This window comes from Electrona antarctica, assembly GCF_951216825.1.
Source record: "Electrona antarctica genome assembly, chromosome: 3".
Taxonomy (NCBI): domain Eukaryota; kingdom Metazoa; phylum Chordata; class Actinopteri; order Myctophiformes; family Myctophidae; genus Electrona; species Electrona antarctica.
The window spans coordinates 12,977,078-12,999,645 of NC_136808.1; the positions used below are offsets into that span (position 1 = coordinate 12,977,078).

The window sequence follows — 22,568 nt, forward strand, 5'->3', positions numbered from 1 at the left end:
GGCCAAGCAAGGAGATGGTTTGTCATTTTGCTGCACTCTTCGTCAAGACAAAGAGGTCACACAAGGCTGGAACCACACCACATCATCAGACAAACTGCTTTTTGAGGTTTGTACTATAAGACTGATCTTCTTAACCCACAGATTTTCATTTGTTTTGTTTTCTCTCCTTCTCGCACACTAGTCAGGTGTGTTTTAACTCACAATTTAAAGGCAAATGAGCAGCGATGGTTTTCTGAATTCTGAAACAAACAGAAATATACTGACAACGATGTCTCTGTAACTATATGAATAATAATGTTCATATTCAATAAGACACTCAATGGGAAATCGATTCATGGAAAAAAATATATTGCATTTTTGTGGAAAATGAGGAAAGAACTGAAAGAAGCACTGTTCCGTTTGTACTGAGAGGAACACAAATATTCAGAACAGAAGGTTGAGCATAGAACACAATGTATATAAGCATGTACATATAAGGACATCCTGTATCTTAGGTCTTCTATAGACCTTATGATTTACAACAGGGGTTCTCAACCCGTGGGTCGCGACCCCTCGGGGGGTCGCCAAATTATTTTGGGGGGTCCCCAAATTATATATATAAAATTTTTTGCAACTGAATGGCTGGGAAATGGAAATTAAGAGTTTACATAGTACACATAACACATAGTACATGCATCAACTTTCCTTAATGATTAGATCTGGTTTCAGTATTCATTTATGATATATTTTCTCTATTATTAAGGTTATTTTTGCAGTCAGTTTGTATTGGGGGTGGGGAGGGGGGGCAGGGCGGGGGTCACGAGAAACATGGCCAAAGCATTTCCGGGGGTCCCCAGCCAAAAACGTTGAGAACCCCTGGTTTACAATACCAAGGGGCGGCACTAATATTGGTTCACTGAGCCTTTTTAGCTTAGTAGCCAAAAAGTGAACCCGGACATGTTGAGTACACCAACGTTTTATGTTAGAAATGTTTAGTATGGGTCCCCAGCATGTAGAAACTGCCGGATGCTAACTTGCATATGTTGAGCAATTTTCATAATTGGCATAATATGTGACCATACCAATTACAACCTATAGAAGGCAAAATATTCAAAATGTCATCATGCTTTATGTAGCATGTGATGTGTCAAACTAGGGGGTTTTCATGATGCTGAATCCATTCCAAGCATTAGTTTTGCAAAAAAAAACACTCATTGGGCTTAAAACGGCCATGCCCACTTGACATCATCAATTTGTGATGACGGCATTGGCCGTTTTTAGCCCAATGAGTGTTTTTTTGCTAAACTAATGCTTGGAATGGATTCAGCATCATGAAAACCCCCTAGTTTGACACATACTAAACATTTCTAACATAAAACCTTGGTGTACTCAACATGTCCGGGTTCACAATGGGGCTCTATGGGCTGGCTACTAGACTATTTAGGTATCATATCTGACTGCCAACCCAACAAGCCACGTCCTCCAGGGACGTGCAGAGAGTGTTAGAGAGGCAGGGGCTGAAATCCCGTTAAGAGGGCACTTTTGGACAAAAATAGCGGATCTACAACTTGTAGATCAGCTATTTTCGGGGCGCAACCCAGCACCCTTTAGCTAGTGGAGATGTGGTACGACATGTGATGTGGTACGACATGGATTTCTAAACAAATTTGTTCAGCGCAAAATACTGTGTTCACGTTCAGGAGACTTCGGAAAAAAGCTGTTCTCCTGAATGCTGCCTTCTGGCATGGCATGGAAAGGAGGGGCATTTGCATTTCTTTCACCATATAGTAAATGCTGCATTTGTGGTCTGTAAAGGGCAGTTGTTTTACAGACGGGTAAAAGGGCAGGGGCTGAAGCCCCCTTTGATGTCTATGTGTGGCATGTGTGCACGTCCCTGACGTCCTCCGACTCCTCCGGTGACGTTCAGGACTAGGCCAGATCCCAGCCCATATTGACCATATGTAGACATAGGTGTCCATCTTGCCAGCAAGGTGGTAACTAGGTGCAATTTCCCATTGACAGCCCATTCATCCAAACAGACAAACAGTCCTATCTGATTGTATTAAACAACGTCAAACTCACCAACATTGCATCCGTACGAAAAGCTTGAATTATCCTCTTTCTATCTGCAAAGTGTTTGTTTCATAAAAATCCACTGTAGACATGTTATGAGCTTCTTCCTGTCTAGAAATTCCTTGCAGGTGGTGTTGGAAGTGCTTGTTGGTTATCACTCAGCGGCCCTGCGTACCACCTGTTTTGAATTCGCACAGGACGTTGCTTTACTTTAACAAGCCCTTCCAAACTCTGACATCATCTTCAAGGAATTTCTTGACAGGATGTAGCTCATAACATAACATGTCTACAGTGGATTTTTATGAAACAAACACTTTGCAGATAGAAAGAGGATAATTCAAGCTTTGCGTACAGCTGCAATGTTGGTGAGTTTGATGTTTAATTACAATCAGACCAGGACTTTTCTGTTTGGATGAATGGTCTGTCAATGGGAAATTTGCACCTAGTTACCACCTTGCTGGCAAAGATAGACACGGTCTGCATATGATCAATAGGAGATGATCTTTACGTCATTTCCAGGACGTCTTCACCAGTTGAAATAATATAGCTTATTCTGGGCCAGATCTGACTAGTTATGATTTGACCTAAGTTGATCTGGCCTCGATCGGACTCTCTCTGATTCATCCAGGGACGTCCGTCTTAGTGGGCAGAATATTATGTTGGTTGGAATCAGGTGATATTCTGGGCCAGATCTGACTAGTCTTGGTTTGACTTGATCTGTCTCCAATCGAAACATCAATAATTCATTCAGGTCCAGGACCGTGCTTGCTGGGAAGCCAATTCACATTGGGAAGCCATCATTTTCAAAAATGCAATCCCAGACTCGGTCTAGTGTAAAAAACTAAAACAAATAATAATTTATTCCAGATTTTCATAGCTCTTAATTTTCAGAACCTTTAACAATAATGCTAGTTCCTTTCCAGCAGCAGACAGATAAATTGCATTTGCATTTTTACATAACCCAACATAGTGTGGAATGACTGGTAAATATCACACGTTTAATATGCCCATGTTATAAGGTGAATTGTTGATTCTATAATTGTAAACAAAGTAAATTCTTTTCATTGAAAGCATTTATTCTAGAATAATTTGCATTGGTTGGTATGTGCCACATTGTATGAACACCAATAATTGGTTAATATACCGTATTATTATTGTTTACTCTAATAGCATAAACCTAAACCTGTCAGAGGCATACAAAAATCTTGTGAATTTATTTGAACTTTCAGAAATTACGTTAATCAGAAATTGCTTGTGCTTTCCTTCTATTTCTTCTTTTCTTTTTAACACACTGGTGCTTTTATAGCTACGGAACCATTTTCAGGTCTCATAAATCCAAGAGTAAATAACTTTGCTAATTATTGTTGCAGATAGAAAAGCCTATCAGAGTACAATGTACAAATGTACTGTGAGCCATGTGATGTGATATGAAGAAGATGCACACGCAACCTTAAGCCTTTGGCACAAAGTTTCCATCTTTGCAGACGGCAAACCACTCTGTGGTTCATTTAAACCATTCAGGGCGGGAACCCCTTTTGGTGTTTTAAGCATTATGTTAAACTTAAGCTGTTGAAAAATAGCAGATTGTCGCGAGTGCCGCGCTACGAGCTTGTAGATCTGCTATTTTGGGGGAAATCGTGAAAATGTGGCGCAAATCTTTGAATATATTCTTTCAGAGCGAACCTTTTTAATTCATATCTTTGCTTCTGGGGGGGTCCCTGGAACAACATATTTTCAGATGGGGGTTGGCAGCCAATTACATATAATTTAAATAAGCAAAACAAACGGGGTACCAAAACGGTGTTATCCGGTCTAGACCGGATAACACAGGCGATAAGTAACACAGACCAGGCTTTCCTCCGAGGTGGAAAGTCTGGTGACGCGGCCGCGGGGTTAGGTGTCAGGCACGTGCAGAGAGTGTTAGAGGGGCAGGGGCTGAAATCCCATAAGAGGGCACTTTTGGTCCAACATAGCGAAAATAGCAAATCTACAAGCCCACAACACGTCGCGCTGCGACACGTTGAGAGCTTGTAGATCAGCTATTTTCGGGGCGCAACCCTGCACTCTTTATCTACTGGAGATGCAGTGTACGACATGGATTTTGAAACAAATTAGTTCCATGCAAAATGTTGCATTCAAGTTCAGGAGACAATTCTCCTGAATGCTGCCTTCCGGCATGGCATGGAAAGGAGGGGCATTTGCATTTCTTTCACCATAGTAAATGCTGCATTCGTGGTCTGGAGATCGAGGGCCGTTGTTTTACAGACGGGTAAAAGGGCAGGGGCTGAAGCCCCCTTTGATATCTACTGTATGTGTGCACATACCTGACTGGTGTCATAGTTAACATGATGATGTGGTCATGTGACCTGACCAGTGTCTATTGACATTCCTGTTCTAAGAGGCCTACAGTATGTGTACAGAGCTCTTTGTTAAGAACATTGTGAATGTCCACTTGAGTGTTTCAGCTATTGATTGTACGCTGCAGTGGTCTCCCCCCCCCCCCCCCCCCCCCCTAGAAGAACTATTTGAAAAGCACTTTATTCTCTCACCATTTTTCATTGTGTCAATGTTGTTTATTAACGTCATCCTACTTGTTATAAGTGCAGTGCAGAGCCCAAGCATTGCATTTTCCTCATACTGCAATACTCTTATTGCAGATATTTCATGCCACCAATCGGGAAGAAAATGCTTCTATAGACAATTACACCACCATTCATTTTTCAATGTGGCACGGAAACCGGTCATTAGGTCACGGTGCCTGCTCAACTCACAGCTCACTTCTAGCTCTGAAGTAACAAAATGTGACAATGTGAAAATGAAAATATAATTGTGTACAGTAGGGGGCACTGCAATATTACTGCACATCGCACAAAGAACACCTCGATGCTTTTGGTGACCTGATATACACTGTTGCAAATCCATCCCAGGATGCATTGCTAAATACCATGTACTTATGGCAGAGACAAGAAAGTCAGTGATGATATACAGCAGTGGTTCCAAAACTTTTCCATGCCAAGGACCCCCAAATTGACCCTAATAAGCCTGCAGACCCCCATTTGAAGGGACTCTCATAAGAGAAGATTTTTACTGCAGTGATTCTCAACCCGTTTAATTTCACAAACCCCCAGTTTGACATACATTAGTCTACAGACCCCCATTTAATGTCATTTCTATCTCTGGGACCCCCAATTTATATTGTAAAATCAATGCTAATGTAACTCTGAGAGTGTACAAATAGAACCAAATGGACCCGTTATGGTCCATTTGGTTCCATTTGTACACTCTCAGAGTTACAGACCCATAAGGGTCCATTTGGTTACAAACTATCATTTAGCTGGGGACCCCCTGGAACTCCCTCAAGGACCCCTGGGGGTCCCCAGACCCCACTTTGGGAACCACTGATATACAGTACAGTAAAGATGACCAATAACAATTAACAATGCAAATAAACCATTATTTCCTCCTGTATAGAATTGCTATTGCAGCGATACTGGATGAACACAATCATCTTTTGGATTATAATTACTGAACCCATTTATGCCCATGCCTGTCAGTGTAAATAAGCTTTGTTGCCTGTGTGTTCCCAAACTGTCTTTTACTGCCAAACCAGAGCAACACCTATAGCACCTATATGCTACTCTTCTCTCGCATGAAATGCAGACCAGCCTCTTTCTGTAGCAAAAATAATGTTTTCACAATACAAAGGTGGCTTGTGTTATTAGAAAGCCTATCTTTCCTTAGTGGACACACTCTGAGCCCCCCACCACACGTATACAATGCTTTTAGTTACTCCACTGCACCCTCTACCGATATTGCTGAGAGAAAACCCCATAGACAAGATTTTTCCTTCTGGTGAAAAAAAACCTAAATTCTGCATTTATACGTGTGGTGGGGGGCTCAAAGTGCATTCACTAAGGAAAGTAGGCTTTCTAATAACACAAGCCGCCTTTGTATTGGTGAGTAGTGAAAACATAATTTATTTATTTTTCAGATGAGAGGCTGGTCTGCATTTCATGCGAGCGCAGGAAGAGAAGAGTAGCATAGCTCTAATGCAGAGGCATTAGAGCTATGGACCAGAGAACACCCATGGTTGCAGTAATCTCATAACCTGTACAAACAAACCATTTTGTCTGTAATGTAAATGACCATGTCCATGTTCTCATGCTGGATACGCTGGATCATGTATTGGTAAATAACAAAGACCTGGGGTATAAGAGTCAAAGATGGTTTTAGGTGGTTTGATACTGGCTTTGAGGATTGTTGACCAATATTTATTCTATGAAATGAAATATAAAGTGAGACGATTCTATTAAAATTAAAGTCTTTTGGCCTTTTTTCCTGACTGGTCTGATGATTCTCTTATCCTCTGATGACAGGGAAGCACCACAGGAACTTAGGAAGCACCATAGATGACAGGGAAGCGACACGCGTGTACTGTGTGTGTGTGTGTGTGTGTGTGTGTGTGTGTGTGTGTGTGTGTGTGTGTGTGTGTGTGTGTGTGTGTGTGTGTGTGTGTGTGTGTGTGTGTGTGTGTGTGTGCAGTTGTGCACGAACGCACGCACGCACGCACGCACGCACGCACGCACGCACGTGTTGCTTCCCTTTCTGTTGAACTGCCAAGCTGTGGACTGACACCTCTCTGTCAGTCACGACCACAGAGTCACCCCATCTTCAGTCACTGTCTGAAAACTCACCTCTAATTTGTCCGTTGCACTTATTCCTTACACTTTGTAAATCGCTAAGGATAAGAGCATCTGCTAAACGGCTAAATTGTAATTGCAATCTCATTACGGCTTTTTCCCCAGGAACTGTGGTTTGTTAGGACCTAATTTGGCTGCTGTAATTAGATTATGTTCAACCTCTGAAGGACCATTATTGCTTAATAAAGGCTACTTAAGGTATATAGAACAACAGTCTGAGCAGATGATGGCTCTGAAATTAAACAGTTACCTCAACGAGGACAGGTCAAGGTTCAACGAGGACAGGTCAAGGGTGAATAACACATACAAGTGAATGCACTTGTATGTGAATGCACTTGTGAAATGAGGACATGTTGCTTGCATATCCTTAATCCTCCTTTTCTTTGGCACTGAGTTCAATTCATAAAGAAAGGCTTGCATCTCTTATTATTAATCTCTGAAAATTAATTAATCACCCACAACGTTGGCTCCTATAAAATATGATTAGGATTGATATGTGCGTTTAATAAACCTTCAGAACATACAAGCACTGTGAGCCCAACTTTATAAAGTTAACTTGGGGACACATTACTCTCAGGAGTCAGAGACAGAACAGGTGATACTGTGGAATACCCTCCTGAATTACTCTGCCGGGACTGGGAGGTACCATTCTGGCGCATAATAATAATAATATTTTTGAATACATACTTTACCTGGAAACAAATTTGACTGAGCAAATTATCATTTGTAGTTGAGTAATCTTTCACCAGTGTATCTATACTTTAACTCAAGTGCCTGGGAAGCCTAAGGTTTGAAGTGTCCCTGAGCGAGATACTTAACCCCAAACTGCCCCCAAAAACAAGACAGTATGGAATGCCCTTCCACAGGTCTTGAGAGTTGCAGCCTCTGTGGACATTTTGAAGAACCACTTAAAATCATTATAAAGCATTTGTGGAATGTTTGGTTGATGTTTTTAATCATTTGAATTAATGCTTTGTGCTGTATCTTTATTTCTGTTGTATGTAAAGCACTGTGAGTTATCTCTGTGAGAAGTGCCATACAAATAAAATGTGTATACTTTAACTTAACCACATTACACATAGTTCATAATAGTTATTGAACAAGCGTAGCACTTAGGGTGACCATATTCAAACTAGGAAATATTTCTCATGTTATTTTAACAGGCTAAAAAACTCATCTTGCAGGAAAAGAGACAATGACAGAGCTTTACAACAGAACGCCAACTATTAGGGGACTAACTATAGGGCATTTGAACACTGATGCCTGTCAGTTACAATGTGGGACAGGGGACAATTTGTGGGACGCCTGAAACGTCTTGGAAATGAGGGACTGTCCCACGCAAAGGGGGACATCTTGTATTGTATATCGCAGGAATACCCCAAATCCAACCCTTGATACTGCGTGCCAAGCAGGGACGCACTGGGTCCCATTTTTAGAGTATTTGGTGTGACCCGGCCGGGTCTAGTCTATCTTGGCATTCAGGCTCTGCTACATTTGTCTCCCTGCTCAGCAGGGGGGGAAATGTAGCAGAGCCTGAATGCCAAGATAGACTAGAAAGGTGCAATTCTGAGGAATTGCAGGTGTGGTTTCAATTTCCCTCGAGCAGCTCCCTAAGTATAGGCAATATTGTCTGATGAAATTATGTATTGACCCACATGACGCATACGGAATGTTTTACTTTTCTATAATAAAATATTGGTTCAATCCATTTGTGAGTTATCTGACTGAAATATTGATTTTTTTTACTCAGACTTTTTCTTTTTTTTTGCTATTTTGAAATAGAGTCAAGATATGCTTGAATCATAATAATACCAATTTTACTATTTACAATCTACTATAAATTAACATGATAAACATCTGATAGGAAAAAAGAAGAGAAAAAAAAGAACAAGCATCTATACATTACAGTGAGTGAGACCCCACAACTGTCAGCATCTGTACAATATATGTGTATAATTTGTCGTTGTCGGGGGTAACCATGCACCTAACTCCATTGTTGAGTTTTTTTTCCAGAAATCAATGCTATTGAACACCCTTTACGTCTGTGTGTTGGTTAAAAAATATTGAACCAGTGAAAAGTAATATAAAGCACTTCTGACAAAACCTCTTAACTCCATTGGACCCTCAAACTGTCTGCTAAAGCCGCTAACTCCATCAGCTCTCCCCCTCTCATGCAAGTAATTGAAAATATATAAAGTCACAATACCAACTTTGATGAGGCAGTATTGCTTTGTTTTAAAATAAGGTTTTCTTCATTTCCTGATTATTATTATTATTATTATATTTTTTTTCCATTTTGGAGTTAGGTGGTTTCTGCCCGAGAATATATCTGTACAGCAGTGTTTCTCAAAGACGGCTCCAAGGAGCCCCCAGCAAAATTAGTTAATATAGCATGGAAACAACTTAGCAAGCACGGGAGCAGGCGAGGTGCGGACGCATGTTGAACCAATGCTCCGTCGGTCGGACCATAGTATGCCTCCCGTGCTAAACACAGTGGTCATGACTCATGATGTGCTTTCAAAAGGACAGGTTACTGCTCCTCTCTCCCTAGCACTTTGAACCCTTTGCAGTTTGCCTACACTGTCCAAACAGATCCACTAACAATAATATCTCTAAGGTTGTACATCCCACCCTCTCCCACCTTGACAACAAAGATGAATTGGAATTATTGTTATTTATTGGTTACAGCTTTGCCTTTAATGCCATAGTCCCCACCAGTCCTAACCGACTGGGTACTGGACTTCCTAACTGCCAGACTCTCAGTGGCCAAGGTGGGCAATCACACCATTACCACCTTCACCCTAAACACTGGTGCAGCCCTTGAACTAGGGCTGCAAGAACAGCTCAAACATCTCAGCTCGAACAGCCCAGTGGTGGGCCTATTAATGACAAATTCTGCTAAATGACTACAGGACATTTCCCAAGGTTCTGTGTTCGGCCTGCCTCAGTATCACCGGCACCTTCACTGTTACCTCTGCACCTCACGTCTCATTGGCTAGCACATCGATCTCAACAGAGATGTCTCCAATAGCAATCTTATTGTCTCCACCAGGCCGAAGGCATGGGGAGAGAGTATGTTTTGCACTCCGTCCGTCCATCCGTGTGTGTGTCCGTGTGTGTGTGTCCGTCCGTCCGTCTGTGAACAGCTAATCTCCGGCACCGTTAACCCGGTCGATTTTTTTGCACACACACTCCCTGGATGCCAACGATGAACCTCCGCCACCAAGTTTTTGGACAGTACACCTACAGATTTTGTCCAAACATCACGCAAATTGGTACACAGTCTCTCTAGAGCCATTCAACGAAACGGGTCTTTCAGATTTCTCAGACTCCATCCTGATTGGATAAGATTGGCTTCCAAAGTTTGCAGGCGTGCTCAGTTTCAAACAAAATGCTGCAAATCATGGACACATCGTGTGATTTCCGTGAAATTGTGCACGCACATTCCCACTAGGCAGAGGAAGAAATGCCACGTGAACATTTTCAACTCAGCCTCATGGTGGCGCTATAACTCGCCGAAAAGCGTTTTTACCTCTAACTGCACGGATCTGTGGATAACTTTGTATGCACACTCCCTAGAGGCCAAGGAAAAACCTTTTCCTGGAATTTTTCACATCTGCTCTTTATAGCACCACCAGGAGGCCGACATATGTAAAACACATTTTCTAATATTACTCCTTCAGATTTTATCCAAATTTTACGCACATCGGTACACATGCTCTCCATAGTCATGTGATCAAGACGCGTTTGTTTGATTTCTCATAATCCACCTTCATTGCCTAAGATTGGCTTCTAAACTTTTCAGGAGTAGCCCGCTTTGTACCCGTTTTGTACAAATCGCCACAACTACTCAACGCAGCGTCCGATCGCGGTGAAACTGTGCATGCATATTCCCACTAGGCTGAGGAAGAAATGCCACTTGACAGTTTTCAAATCAGCCTCATGGTGGCGCTACAACAGGCCAAGCCACGTCACACACACACACACACACACACACACACACACACACACACACACACACACACACACACACACACACACACACACACACACACACACACACACACACACACACAATTTTCTCCTAAATATTTTGCCAAACATCACACACACTCCTTTCCTCCTGGTGGAGACCTGTGCCCAGAAGGGCACTTTTTCTAGTTTCAGATGTAGTGGAGAAGTCTTTGTTTGTAATGACAGCTTCAATGAAATGTATTTCAGATGTAGTGGAGAAGCCTTTGTTTGTAATGACAGCTTCAATGAAATGTATTTCAGATGTAGTGGAGAAGCCATTGTTTGTAATGACAGCTTCTTGTGTGAAGAAACAAATATGACAATACAAATAGGATTGATATATTGATTGAAAATTGTATTCACAGTTTGTAGAATGTACAGCGAATGTACAGGTCAATACAAAATCTGCTACAAGGATAAAAAAGACTTGTTTACATCAGGGTCCTCCATTTTCAATTCATCAGAAAGGTTTACAGTATAATGTTCACAAAGAGGATCAATTTATTACACAATGAATACACACGACAGAAGATATTTGACATTTTGTAGACAGAAATGGTACCATATTATAATAAGCATTGTGTGCGTGTGTGTGTGTGTGTGTGTGTGTGTGTGTGTGTGTGTGTGTGTGTGTGTGTGTGTGTGTGTGTGTGTGTGTGTGTGTGTGTGTGTGTGTGTGTGTGTGTGTGTGTGTGTGTGTGTGTGTGTGTGTGTGTGTGTGTGTGTGTGCATGTGCGCACACGAGCATGGGCATGTGAGTGTGTTTGCGTGCGTGCGTGCGTGCGTGCGTGTATGTGGCACACTAATTATAAAAAAATCACACCCGTGTGAACTGAGTGGTGTATGGTATTATATAGCCTGATCAGCTGTGTTCTGACGTAATGTATCAGCATCAACCAATCAGCATCAACCATGCTCATTTTTTTTGCACAGACAGACAGACAGACAGACTAACAAAGCCAGTTGTAGGAGTGGTTTACACCACTCAAAAATGACACTTAACATTACATTTAGATCAATAATTAATTATGAAATCCTCCCTCATATATATAACTCCAGCTTCATCCTCGAATATCATCTGAAAATACAATGAGAAAAAGGAGTTATGAAGGCCCAACACAGACCAGCCGCTCAACTCAGACCAGCAGCAGTTCTAAAGGAGTTATGAAGGCTCAACTCAGACCAGCAGCAGTTCTAAAGGAGTTATGAAGGCTCAACTCAGACCAGCAGCAGTTCTCAAACTTTTATCATTTCAAGATTCTACAGTTTGGTGTGCATTAGGCCACAGACCCCCATAACTCTGAGAGCGTACATTAATGTACACTCTCAGGGTTGTAGATCTGTATGTAATGGTCCATTTGGTTCTTATCTATCAGTCATTTAGCTGCATACTGTACAGACCCACTGGAACCCCCTCAAGGAACCCTGTCTTACAGTATAGTTGTTGATGTACTAGTTGTTATTGTTACTCATTCATGTGTATATTTGATGTACAAGTATAATTAGTCATTCATGGGGGTTGACACCAAGGTGTGAAAAGCGGTCGCCCAGCCTTTGGGCAAGGGCAGGTCATGTTCTGCTTGTAGTGTTACAAATAGTGTTACAAATAGGCTATAGTGTGTATATTCATTTGCCCAGAAAACAATAATTGTATTGCATGTGTACATTGTATAGGGATGTTAACAATGAATCGTTAAGAAATGCTTCAATTAAACGTAACACTTAAGAAGTGAAAATTCTGCGGTTCTATCATTGGGTGGTTTTCTGTGAATGTACTGCTGTCAGAGCGCGTGCGCGGCTGAGGAACGCGCAAACGTCGCGCATGGGCCGGTAAACAAAAAGTCCCCCGTACCTTGTTGGTAGCCACAGAAACGTCTCTGCTTTTGCATGTGACGTGACAGACAAGACAGTGCACTTTTCATTTCATTATATTCCTCAAAAGAAGATGCCCTTACCTGGCCCTTAATCAAATAAATATTTGATTTGATTTGATTTGATTTGATTAGCAAAATGTGTATTAGAATTTAGACATTTTATAGGGAAATTAAGATGAAAAAAACCCGCTTATCAACTAACTGGTTAACCAATCGGTCGATACAGGCTATCAATGATCAATTAACAAATCAATGGATCATTTGCATCCCTAGTACTTTAGTATAGAAGTGAGGCTCCCCTGAAATCTGCTAGTTTATACTTTAATCTTTAAAGCGATGCTGATAGGTAGAATGATGGGCTGTGTACAATGTAGCTACCTGGGCATGAGTACACCAACATTACAGATTATTTTAAAATATCTAAATCTCAGTTTTAGCACCAACAAATGCAAAGTGTATTTAGTTAACATTAAAAAGATTCAGTCTTTTAGGTCACAATTAGCGGTATAACTATATATATATATATATATATATATATATATATATACACACACATGTATCTATATTTGTGATAGAATTGTGATTGCTTCGTCTCTCTGCAAGAACCTAAGATAGTACGATAATAATAATTGTGTTTGTTATTTTGGCCTGGGCTCATTCTGAACTTTAAGTCCCATTTAGGTTCCAACCTTTGTGTTTACTTGAAGCAAACCGACTACTTGTGTACACCTGATGAAGGCCACATAGGCCCAAACGTTATGTTTTCTTGGTGGTTGTTTGGTAATACATTATTTTGGGAATATTCAAAACGGTGTACAGACTGCCTCCTCCTCTAAACGGTGTGCAGACTGCCTCCTTCTCTAAACGGTGTACAGCTGCCTCCTCCTCTAAACGGTGTACAGACTGCCTCCTCCTCTAAACGGTGTACAGACTGCCTCCTCCTCTAAACGGTGTACAGACTGCCTCCTCCTCTAAACGGTGTACAGACTGCCTCCTCCTCTAAACGGTGTGCAGACTGCCTCCTCCTCTAAACGGTGTACAGACTGCCTCCTCCTCTAAACGGTGTACAGACTGCCTCCTTCTCTAAACGGTGTGCAGACTGCCTCCTCTAAACGGTGTACAGACTGCCTCCTCCTCTAAACGGTGTACAGACTGCCTCCTTCTCTTCAGTTTATCTCTTTCTGTTGGAGCAGCCGTTGGATTTTCTTGGATATAGTGGTCACGTCCTGACCACTATACTTGAAGTATTACAAATAGTATAAATTGCTGCACAGTGCGTTCACCTTACCTCCATTTTGAGTTCTATTTTTGGCAGTGGTTCCTGGACGACATAAACAGCAGCAAAATCATCCTGAGAATCAGAATCAGAATCAATGGTTATTGTCACATCACATTACAAGTAAGGTGGGTGAAACGTGGCTGTGCCTAAAGGCTCATCAGTTAAAAAGGATAGAGAGAAGAGAGGAGCATAACGTGCATCATATGACAAATTGTGGGTGCATAATAAATAAAAGGTCATGAATGAATATATGTATCAGTATAAATAAACAGGAGTCACTATTAAAACATGAACTAGTTCAGTCTGTACATCAGACTTAGCTCTTGTTCAGCAGTCTATTTGCTGAGAAGCACAAACTATTCAGGGTCAGCAGGTTGATGACGTTACACGTGGAAGTCCCATTTACTGTAGGTTCAGATTTATGTGTTTACTTGTAGTATAGTTTTATAAAAAGTGTAAATAGCCTTTTGTTACAATACGTCTGTCACTGTGGGTTCACCTTACCTGAACATATGGGGCTACAGGTAGGGACATGTTTGCAGACGGCCACCCACCTTCAAAGAATCAAAGAAGAATTTTAGCAAAGTGTTAATTAATGGTCAAAAGGAAAAAAAGAAATAAAATAAAAATGGGTGAAATTGGTTCACTGTGTAAACATTTATTTTTAATTTAGTAATGCCAAATAAAAAGTGAACCAGTTAAGGTGGATTCATGCTTTCTCACAATTTCCAAAATAGTAAAAATAGCTTAATATCGACATGCAAACAATGGGTCACAATGTGACATGTCGATAGCTCATAGATCAGTTTGGAAAATGTGTGCCTTCATTTTAATAAAACACATTTTACTCATGGTAGCCTATACGCCTAATGGTGGTTAATATACACACACATGTACACACAATGTACTGAACATAAATTAATCAATACAATGTATAGTTGTTACAATAATAATGTGTGGTTGTCACAATATCCCAAGACACATCTGGACTAGTCCTCAGCAGTCAACACACTGTTTGGGAACCACTAGCTAGACCAGGGGTGCCCACAAGGTAGATCGCGATCTACCAGTAGATCACACAGGCTGTGCAGGTAGATCACATGACATGACCCTTTTATATTTCATGTAAATATTTAAAAAAAAAGGTTTTGGATCTGGCCACTTGAATTAAGGTGACTTGATTGTTTGACATCAAAAGGGCCTGTCAGCTCAAACCCACAATGCAATACTTTGTTTTCAAGAGTGTTGCTGTGCACAAAAACGTCTGTAGCATTACAAATTAAATACAAAAAAAACCTATACCTATTCAATTTCTCCCCCTCTATTTCCCATTCCAAGAGCATTTGTCTTATATGTAATGCCAGCTCCATTATTCCAAAGCCCCCTCAGGTACATATTTAAACTATTTTCAGCAATGGTATAATATTTTCGGTAGGTAGATCCTGTTGAGCTTCTCATTTTGAAAGTAGCTCGCAAGTCAAAAATGTGTGGGCACCCCTGAGCTAGACCATAAGAGACTCCGTTTGGGAACCACTTACTTGGCTGAGTCGGTACAGGTCCAGGAGAGATCAGCTGGGCCAGGAGAACCAGGATGGACACAGGGAGCAGAAAACACATCTTCATCTGCAAACAGCAACAATGGAGAACACACAAGTCCATTATGTAACAATAGTCCTACTAAATACATACAAATTATCATGTTTGCTTGATAAATTATTAGTGTTAGCCTGTATTCTGCTTTGCATGGTGCTAAATTAAAGTCAGCTAAAGTAAACAACATTATGTTAAATCATGTTAAATTGAACATGAAAATGGACTCACCGTTGCAGCTTGTGTTTGTCCCGTTGGCTTGTTGCTTCTGAGCTGAATGTCAGTCAGAATGAGGAGCTGGACTTATAAACGCTCACCATGAGGCCGTATGTCCTATTCATGCTCCAGGTTTAGGTGATAAGGTGACCACCGGAACAGTGCTTAGTACAAACAGAGAGATGTGTTGGGGTGGGCGGTGAGTCACTTATCACCGCGGTGTGATGTCATGTTGTTCAGTGGTCACCTTATCACCTAAAACTGTTGTACTGTATGAATAGACACCATAGTTTATCAGACGTATAAATCCTCACCATGAGGCCTAACTGTGACACCATAGTTTATCAGGACACTGCATGTCCAAGGATAACAGGCAGTAGGATAACAGCTACTCTGATTGGTTACTGAAGTCAAAATAGCAATGCCACGATTGTAGATCTGCTATGTTTTGGGCTAATGTCCCCAGAATATTATGGAATATATGGATGCTGGGGTTCAAGTGGTAGGCCATCAGGTTTTTTTTTAAAGATTTGTTTTTGGCGTTTTATTGATAGTTATTAGTGAAGATAGACAGGAAAGTGGGAGGGAGAGAGGGGGAGAGACATGCAGCAAAGGTTGTCATGTCGTGACTCGAACACGCACCGCGCTGTCAGGCCAGAGCCTATATGTGGCATGCGCCTGGACCACTAGGCCAGCGGGCACCCCTATATAAGTAAATTTTGATGCCAATACTTTTGTAGTTTCACTCGGGTAAATCTTCAATACCAAACTTTTACTTCTAACAGAGTAACCTACTTCATGGCATTGATACTTTTACTTAAGCAAAACAAAAACGTGAGTCACTCCATCACTGCATGCCAGTCATCATGACAGATAAAGAATGGAGTTTGTAATGATACAGTCAACAATAAAAACATGTTCTACAATGTAGACGAGATGTATGTACTTCAACAGTTACATGTAGTATCTTTGATATCCTGATAAAACTGTGGTTGTGAGTGACTCACACACAGATCTGTATGTTTACCAGTACAGACACAAACCTAAAATATATTATAAAGGTAATTACATGCATATACAGAATATATACTGTATACAGTACATACATATAGGGGGGCGGTGGTGGTTCAGCGGTAGATCTGGATATAACCGCAAGGTTGCCAGTTCGAACCCGGGCTCCCCCAGAGTTAGTGTCGAAGTGTCCTTGAGCAAGACACTGAACCTCTAATTGCTCCTGATGTGCTGGTTGGTGCCTTGCATGGTTTCCACTGCCATCAGTGTATGAATGTGTGTCTGAATGGGTGAATGTAATGCACAATCTATGTAAAGCGCCTTGGATAAAGGCGCTATATAAATGCACCATTTACCATTTACAAAAAGTATTGCCACAACACATTTCCCCTCCAAAATACTACAACGTTTGTGCGAATTCTTTTGAAAAAAAAAGAAAAGTTAATAGCCACAGAATATGGATACTAGGATTCAAGTGATTAATCACTTGATCACTATTTTATTTTCCAGCTATTCAGAAATGATAAACACGTCACTGTAGATCAGCATTCCCTGGGGGTCCCTGGTGGTAAATCCTTTGTGTTTTCCTCATATCCACGTGACACTGCCACATAAAATGTGTGAAATAATGTATTTCCTGTCCTTGTATGTGTATTGAAAGCAAATGAAACATACTGGGGAATAACAAGGGAATGTATTGGTTGAAACTATGGTTGAATATTTAACACTGAAATGTGTATGGAGAATATAATATAATGTGTTTTGTGAAGTTGAACCATGGTCATACATTTTCTGTTGACAAAATGACAAAGTTTGGTCATAAGGGGAGCTGTGGGGAAATGTATGCTAGAAATAGTTCCAGGAATAGTTCCAATTCCAGGAAGTGAACTGCCAGAAAGCTATAAAGAAACAGGAAGTGAGGCACCAAACCTGGGTTCCATTTTGGGCAGTTAGAACTAGAAGAGTGTTTGGTGTGGTTGTCAAACACACTCTTTTCAAGCCAATACTAAGCTAAATCAGAACTCGGAACTGAACTAAAACCAATACGCAGTTTGCCTGAGGAACTTTGGATGCGGGAGGATAGTAAAGATTGGTCGGACATTTCTGATGCTTTGGACTCTTAAGAAAACAATCCAGTGTTTGTGCACAAAGGAACCAGCGGAGGACTCCTGACTTAAAGGTTGGGTGAGGAGGATATACCTTTTATTTTTTCCAGTAAGCAATTTATTTTGTTTTATAGCTTTTTTGACTACTTTATTGAACAAAAGAGAGGATCTACAACGTTCAGGATACTAGGATACTTGGATTACTTTTTGGGGATTCTTTTGGGACACTTTTAAAGGGACATTGGAGGGGAAATTCTGAAGTGAAGTGAGCATTTAATTTACATTTTGAAAAGGGATTGATTGTTCTATTGTATTATTTTTGTTTGATCTACCTTTAAACATATTGCAATTTAAGTTAAAAAGGAATGGATTGGTGTTTTCTTTTGTTCTACAATACAGTTCGTTTCCAGTATAAAGATTTACTGTCGCAGGTATAGGACCTTTATTTCTTTACTTTATTTATAACTCAGACATATAACGTTCTGATTGTTATTTCCAGGAGGCAAGAAAGCTAATGCATAAGGATACAGCTTGTTACACTCAGCACGGTACGCCTCCGCCCGCTCCTTACAGTTGCCCAGCACGCCGTTCCTAAGACTCTCCAGGACGTCTGTGCAGATTTGTATGGTTCTATTGTTGAGCGATTCATCTAGCGCAGTGGCCAGTTCCACAGCCTTCGTTTCCATTGATGGGTCCAGATACAGCATCATCTTTGCAGCAGCCAGTCTGTGTGTTATAGAGTCACGGTGCTTAGTGAGGAAGGCCTGGTTGAAACTCTTGGCATTGCTTTCTCCAAACAGCCGCGCAATCTCCTGCTTAAGCACTTTCCCCACCGCCTCTGTCAGATCCCTGCTATCCGACACTCCTTTGAAGAAGCGTACTAGACACTGGTGGAGCCATGGGTGGTCTGGATCTATGAGCAATGCTCTCTTCACTGACTGGAGCATCAGCACGAACAACCTTTTCCTCAAGTAGATCTCAAAGGCCAGAAGGTGTGTGTCTATCTTGTCTTTGACCAGATGTGTGAGAGGTGTCAGGAACTTCATAGCTTCATCCAGCGGTTTTTCTACCCTGGCCAGCTTGTAAGGAATGAGTTCCTCCTTTATACCTTCGATCTCCTCATCATCATCGTCGTCCTTCTTCTTGGTTTCTTCCAGCTGGGCCTTCTTCTGGGCTCGCCGCTGCTTGTGCTGCAGCTTTTTCAGCTCTGCGGCTGAGAGGTTGGCCGTGTCCGCCTGCAGCTCCTTATTATCGTCCGTGAGAGGGTTGTCATGGAGACTCAGGTAGATGTTGATGGCGGTGTGGGCGGCCTTGCGGTAGAATGAATGCACTCGCAGAACATCCTCCAGCCGCAGGAAGGCTACAAACGAGCGTAGCGTCGTTTTCCGCATGCAGTGCATGTGGAAGTCAAGCTGGTCGTCTGTGATCTCCTCAAAATGCCTCTCAATTTCGTGGCATTTCTTGAGGGCCTCGCCGAACTTGTTTGCGGACTTGTAGGCTCGCGCACACGCAATCTGGAACCACATGCACTGTTTCTCGTTTAGGTGCTCTGCTACTGATGCCCCCTCCTGGGTGAATTTAGAGCACATGTCTTCTGCCTCTTTGATCATTCCAGCTTGCAGCATGTACTTGGCACACTTTGAGTTGATGAATCTGTCAGCAGTGTCCAGGGACTGGGCCTCATCCATCCACTGTGTGGCCTCCCTGATGTTCCCAGCACGCTTGTATATCTTCGCTTTTACAATGTATAACTCGATGAGGGTAGGTGTGTGCTCGATGGCTGTATTGATGTATTTGAGGGCCAGTGTCTGTTGATCAATCATGTTGTAATGCTGTGCCAGGAAGTACTGCACCCAGAGCAATGTGGTTGGTGGCTCCTCATCCTCACGCTCGTCATTCTGGTTGTACCTTTTGCAGCATTTTAATGACTTCTCATAACCTACAACTAAGTCTTCTAGTATTGAAACCTTGTCTTTATCAAGGTATAGTGACTTGATGGTGGTGAAGACTGGGGGACAGCCTTTACTGAAGCTCATCCTCAGATAACTGTCCAGGACCTTGCAGAACTTCTCACCAGACAGGAAATTGAGTGGCAGCCTACGAGGAACCAGAGCCCTTGGAAACTTCTCACAGGAATCCTCATAGATCTTTTGTCTCTCCTCAACACTGCCAGGTTTTAAAGCCTTCTCCAGGCCAATGTAGTGGCTACAGTTCTCTGGGTTCCGCTCCTGTAGGCGGAGGTAGACCTCGGTAGCCTCCTCCAGACGCTCCAGCTTCAACAGAAGCTCTCCTCGCACCTCCTCTACGGTCAGTTTGTCACAGATTTGTTTTTCATAGCTGGTAAGATGCTCCAGGGCCTCCTTATATCGGCCCGCCTCCCTCAGCACCTGGTTCTGGTATAGCAGCAGTTCACTGTACTCATAGGCCACCCTGTCTGGAGACTCCTGCTGCTCTTTCCTGAACTCCTCAATGATCTTGGAAGCGGTTTTGTAATCCTTCAGGAGGTGGTAGGCGATAGCGTAGCCTATCCAGGAGACTCGCTTGGTCGGACACAGCTGCAGCAACCGATACCGGGTGTCCCTGTAACCCTCCAGGTCTCTCACCCGGATCTGGAGCAGGGAGATTTCGCGAAGGTACTCCAAGTTGTCCTTGTTGCCGTTGAGCGCGTTGCGGTAACACTTGATGGCATCATCATAGTTCTTGTTGGATCGGTGGAGCAGGGCGTAAATATGCCAGCAGAGGTGACTCCAGCAGGCATTCAGGCCTCTCTTCACCAGCTCAAGGCCCTCCTCCTTCTTCCCCAGAAGATTCAGAGTTAAGCCCTTCATCGCCAGGGTCTCTCCATGGTCTGCAAACTTGGGATTGGAGAGGATCTGTTTGCAGAACTTGAGTCCTTTTCTGTGCTGATTGTGTTCGTAACATTGCAGGACCTTCTTGAAGAGAGCATTCTCCTTAGGCGGTAAGGTAAGTGTCGGCATTGTTGCTGTAGATCGGCTCTCTCAGCAACATGGAGATAACATTAATAGGACAGTCGAAGCAAGTTGAATAATGTCATCTTGGCGGTGACAACAGATGTCAGACTTTTCTGACCTGACGTTGTGATTGGTTGAGTGGCATTGCAAGTATTTCCAAATATAGAAGTATAGAATTCATAGCGCAACTTATTTTTGATACCTGTACCCTAACAACAGCCGCTCCCAACTATAGAGACACGTGGATCTCCTTATTTGGGATGACCAGTTCATTCAGTGTACGTAACATTGGCGGGCGACGGCCAATTCATTGAAGGGACATCATAGATCATATTGATCAGAGCCAGAGTTACGACATCTCCATTCACTTCATGCATGGGGCCAGTCTAATGGCGGCCCCGGGCGGCAATGGGGACTATGCTCTATGGGGAGCCGAAGTGTGACAAAGCCCTGGACCGGAAGTTGGCGGAATGCACTGGAATCTATGGGAGTCGAGTAGACAAGGTATGAACAAACATCATTTTTTAATGACCGTGACCATTGTAAAAAACATAATCGATGCAGACAAATGAAACAAGACATGTACACCAAGCCACCTTGGCTCTGCCATGGCCTGTTGCGTGTCTCCCCACTGTAGAGCGTGTGCATGTGCACATCTTGTTACCTGGGCAGACAGGGGGGTTTTCCAAATCGCCCAAATCACTGAATGCTCCTTTAATGGAGCATTCAGTGATTTCGGTGATTTGGAAAACCCCCCAGTCCGCCCCAGTAACAAGATGTGCACATGCACGCACTACAGTGGGGTGACACACGGCAGGCCAACAGCACACACACCAAGGCCCACCCCCGCTCATGATTGGCGGAAGGCCCCTCTCTATCGTGATTGGATGAAGGCTGTTCATCCAATCGTTTTTTTTTTACCCCCAGGGGTGAACTGGGGACAGGGAGGTACTCCTTATATGGCCAGCACACTCTATAATAGGGAGGATTATCACAACAAAACAAAAAAAGAAGTGATATTTGAATTAAGTGAATCACTGAATATACCTTTAAGCTACTAATTTAGACAGTAACCTTCAGCTGGTCATGTTTGCATGTTTGGAATTGTAACAGCTGAAATAAATAATATAGGCCTATCAGTATTCTGATTTTAACCTGAGGGCCACATTAAGTGAAGTGTAGATTTTGATGATTATTTAGTGTGGCAACTAAAGGGAAGCAAACAAAAAGGTGCTGTCATCTGGAGAGGAAGATAGTGGAATGGCTGGCACCCACTCTTTTATAGGGCCCCTGGGAACACTGGGAACATATTACTGTATGTGTAAATATGTAGAGTTTTGATTATTTCTTTCTTTCTTGTCTTGATGAAAAGAAAACAAAAACATAATATACACAATGAGACAAGACAAGAATTCAGACTTCAGAAGTATGAGTGATTTTACTCGAGTAAGGAGCTAAAACTTGCATGACCTGTCAATGCAATGGAAACCCTGTCTGGCTCAGTGAACAACAGGGATTCACAGTTGTTATACCTGCCCACAGCTAAACTCTGGCTGATTAAACAGACATGTTGTGCATGTCACCAGGGACAGATTAACCCCCACGAGGGCCCCTGGGCCGGTAATATTTGCAGGGCCCCCATAGCGTGCGTGTGCGCGACTTTTCCGTGTTTTTATCATCTTTTGAGTGGTGCAAACCACTCCAATAACCAGCTTTGTCTGTGTCTATGTGTCTATGTATGTGTGTACCTGTAC

At 42.3% G+C, this 22,568-nt stretch overlaps 2 protein-coding genes across 2 annotated transcripts in view; one reads left to right on the forward strand and one right to left on the reverse strand.

The window, feature by feature from the left end:
* The window catches only part of hipk3b (homeodomain interacting protein kinase 3b), a 307,389-nt gene that overhangs the window by 228,195 nt on the left and 56,626 nt on the right, over window positions 1-22,568 (forward strand). The window lies entirely within an intron of this gene.
* Window positions 11,828-20,820, reverse strand: LOC306919650 (N-alpha-acetyltransferase 15, NatA auxiliary subunit-like; the record flags this gene model as incomplete). Its single annotated transcript, XM_079496206.1, has 3 exons — window positions 11,828-11,844; window positions 15,458-15,542; window positions 18,322-20,820. 3 exons carry the CDS (start codon window positions 20,818-20,820, stop codon window positions 11,828-11,830), a joined length of 2,601 nt encoding a protein of 866 aa, XP_079352332.1.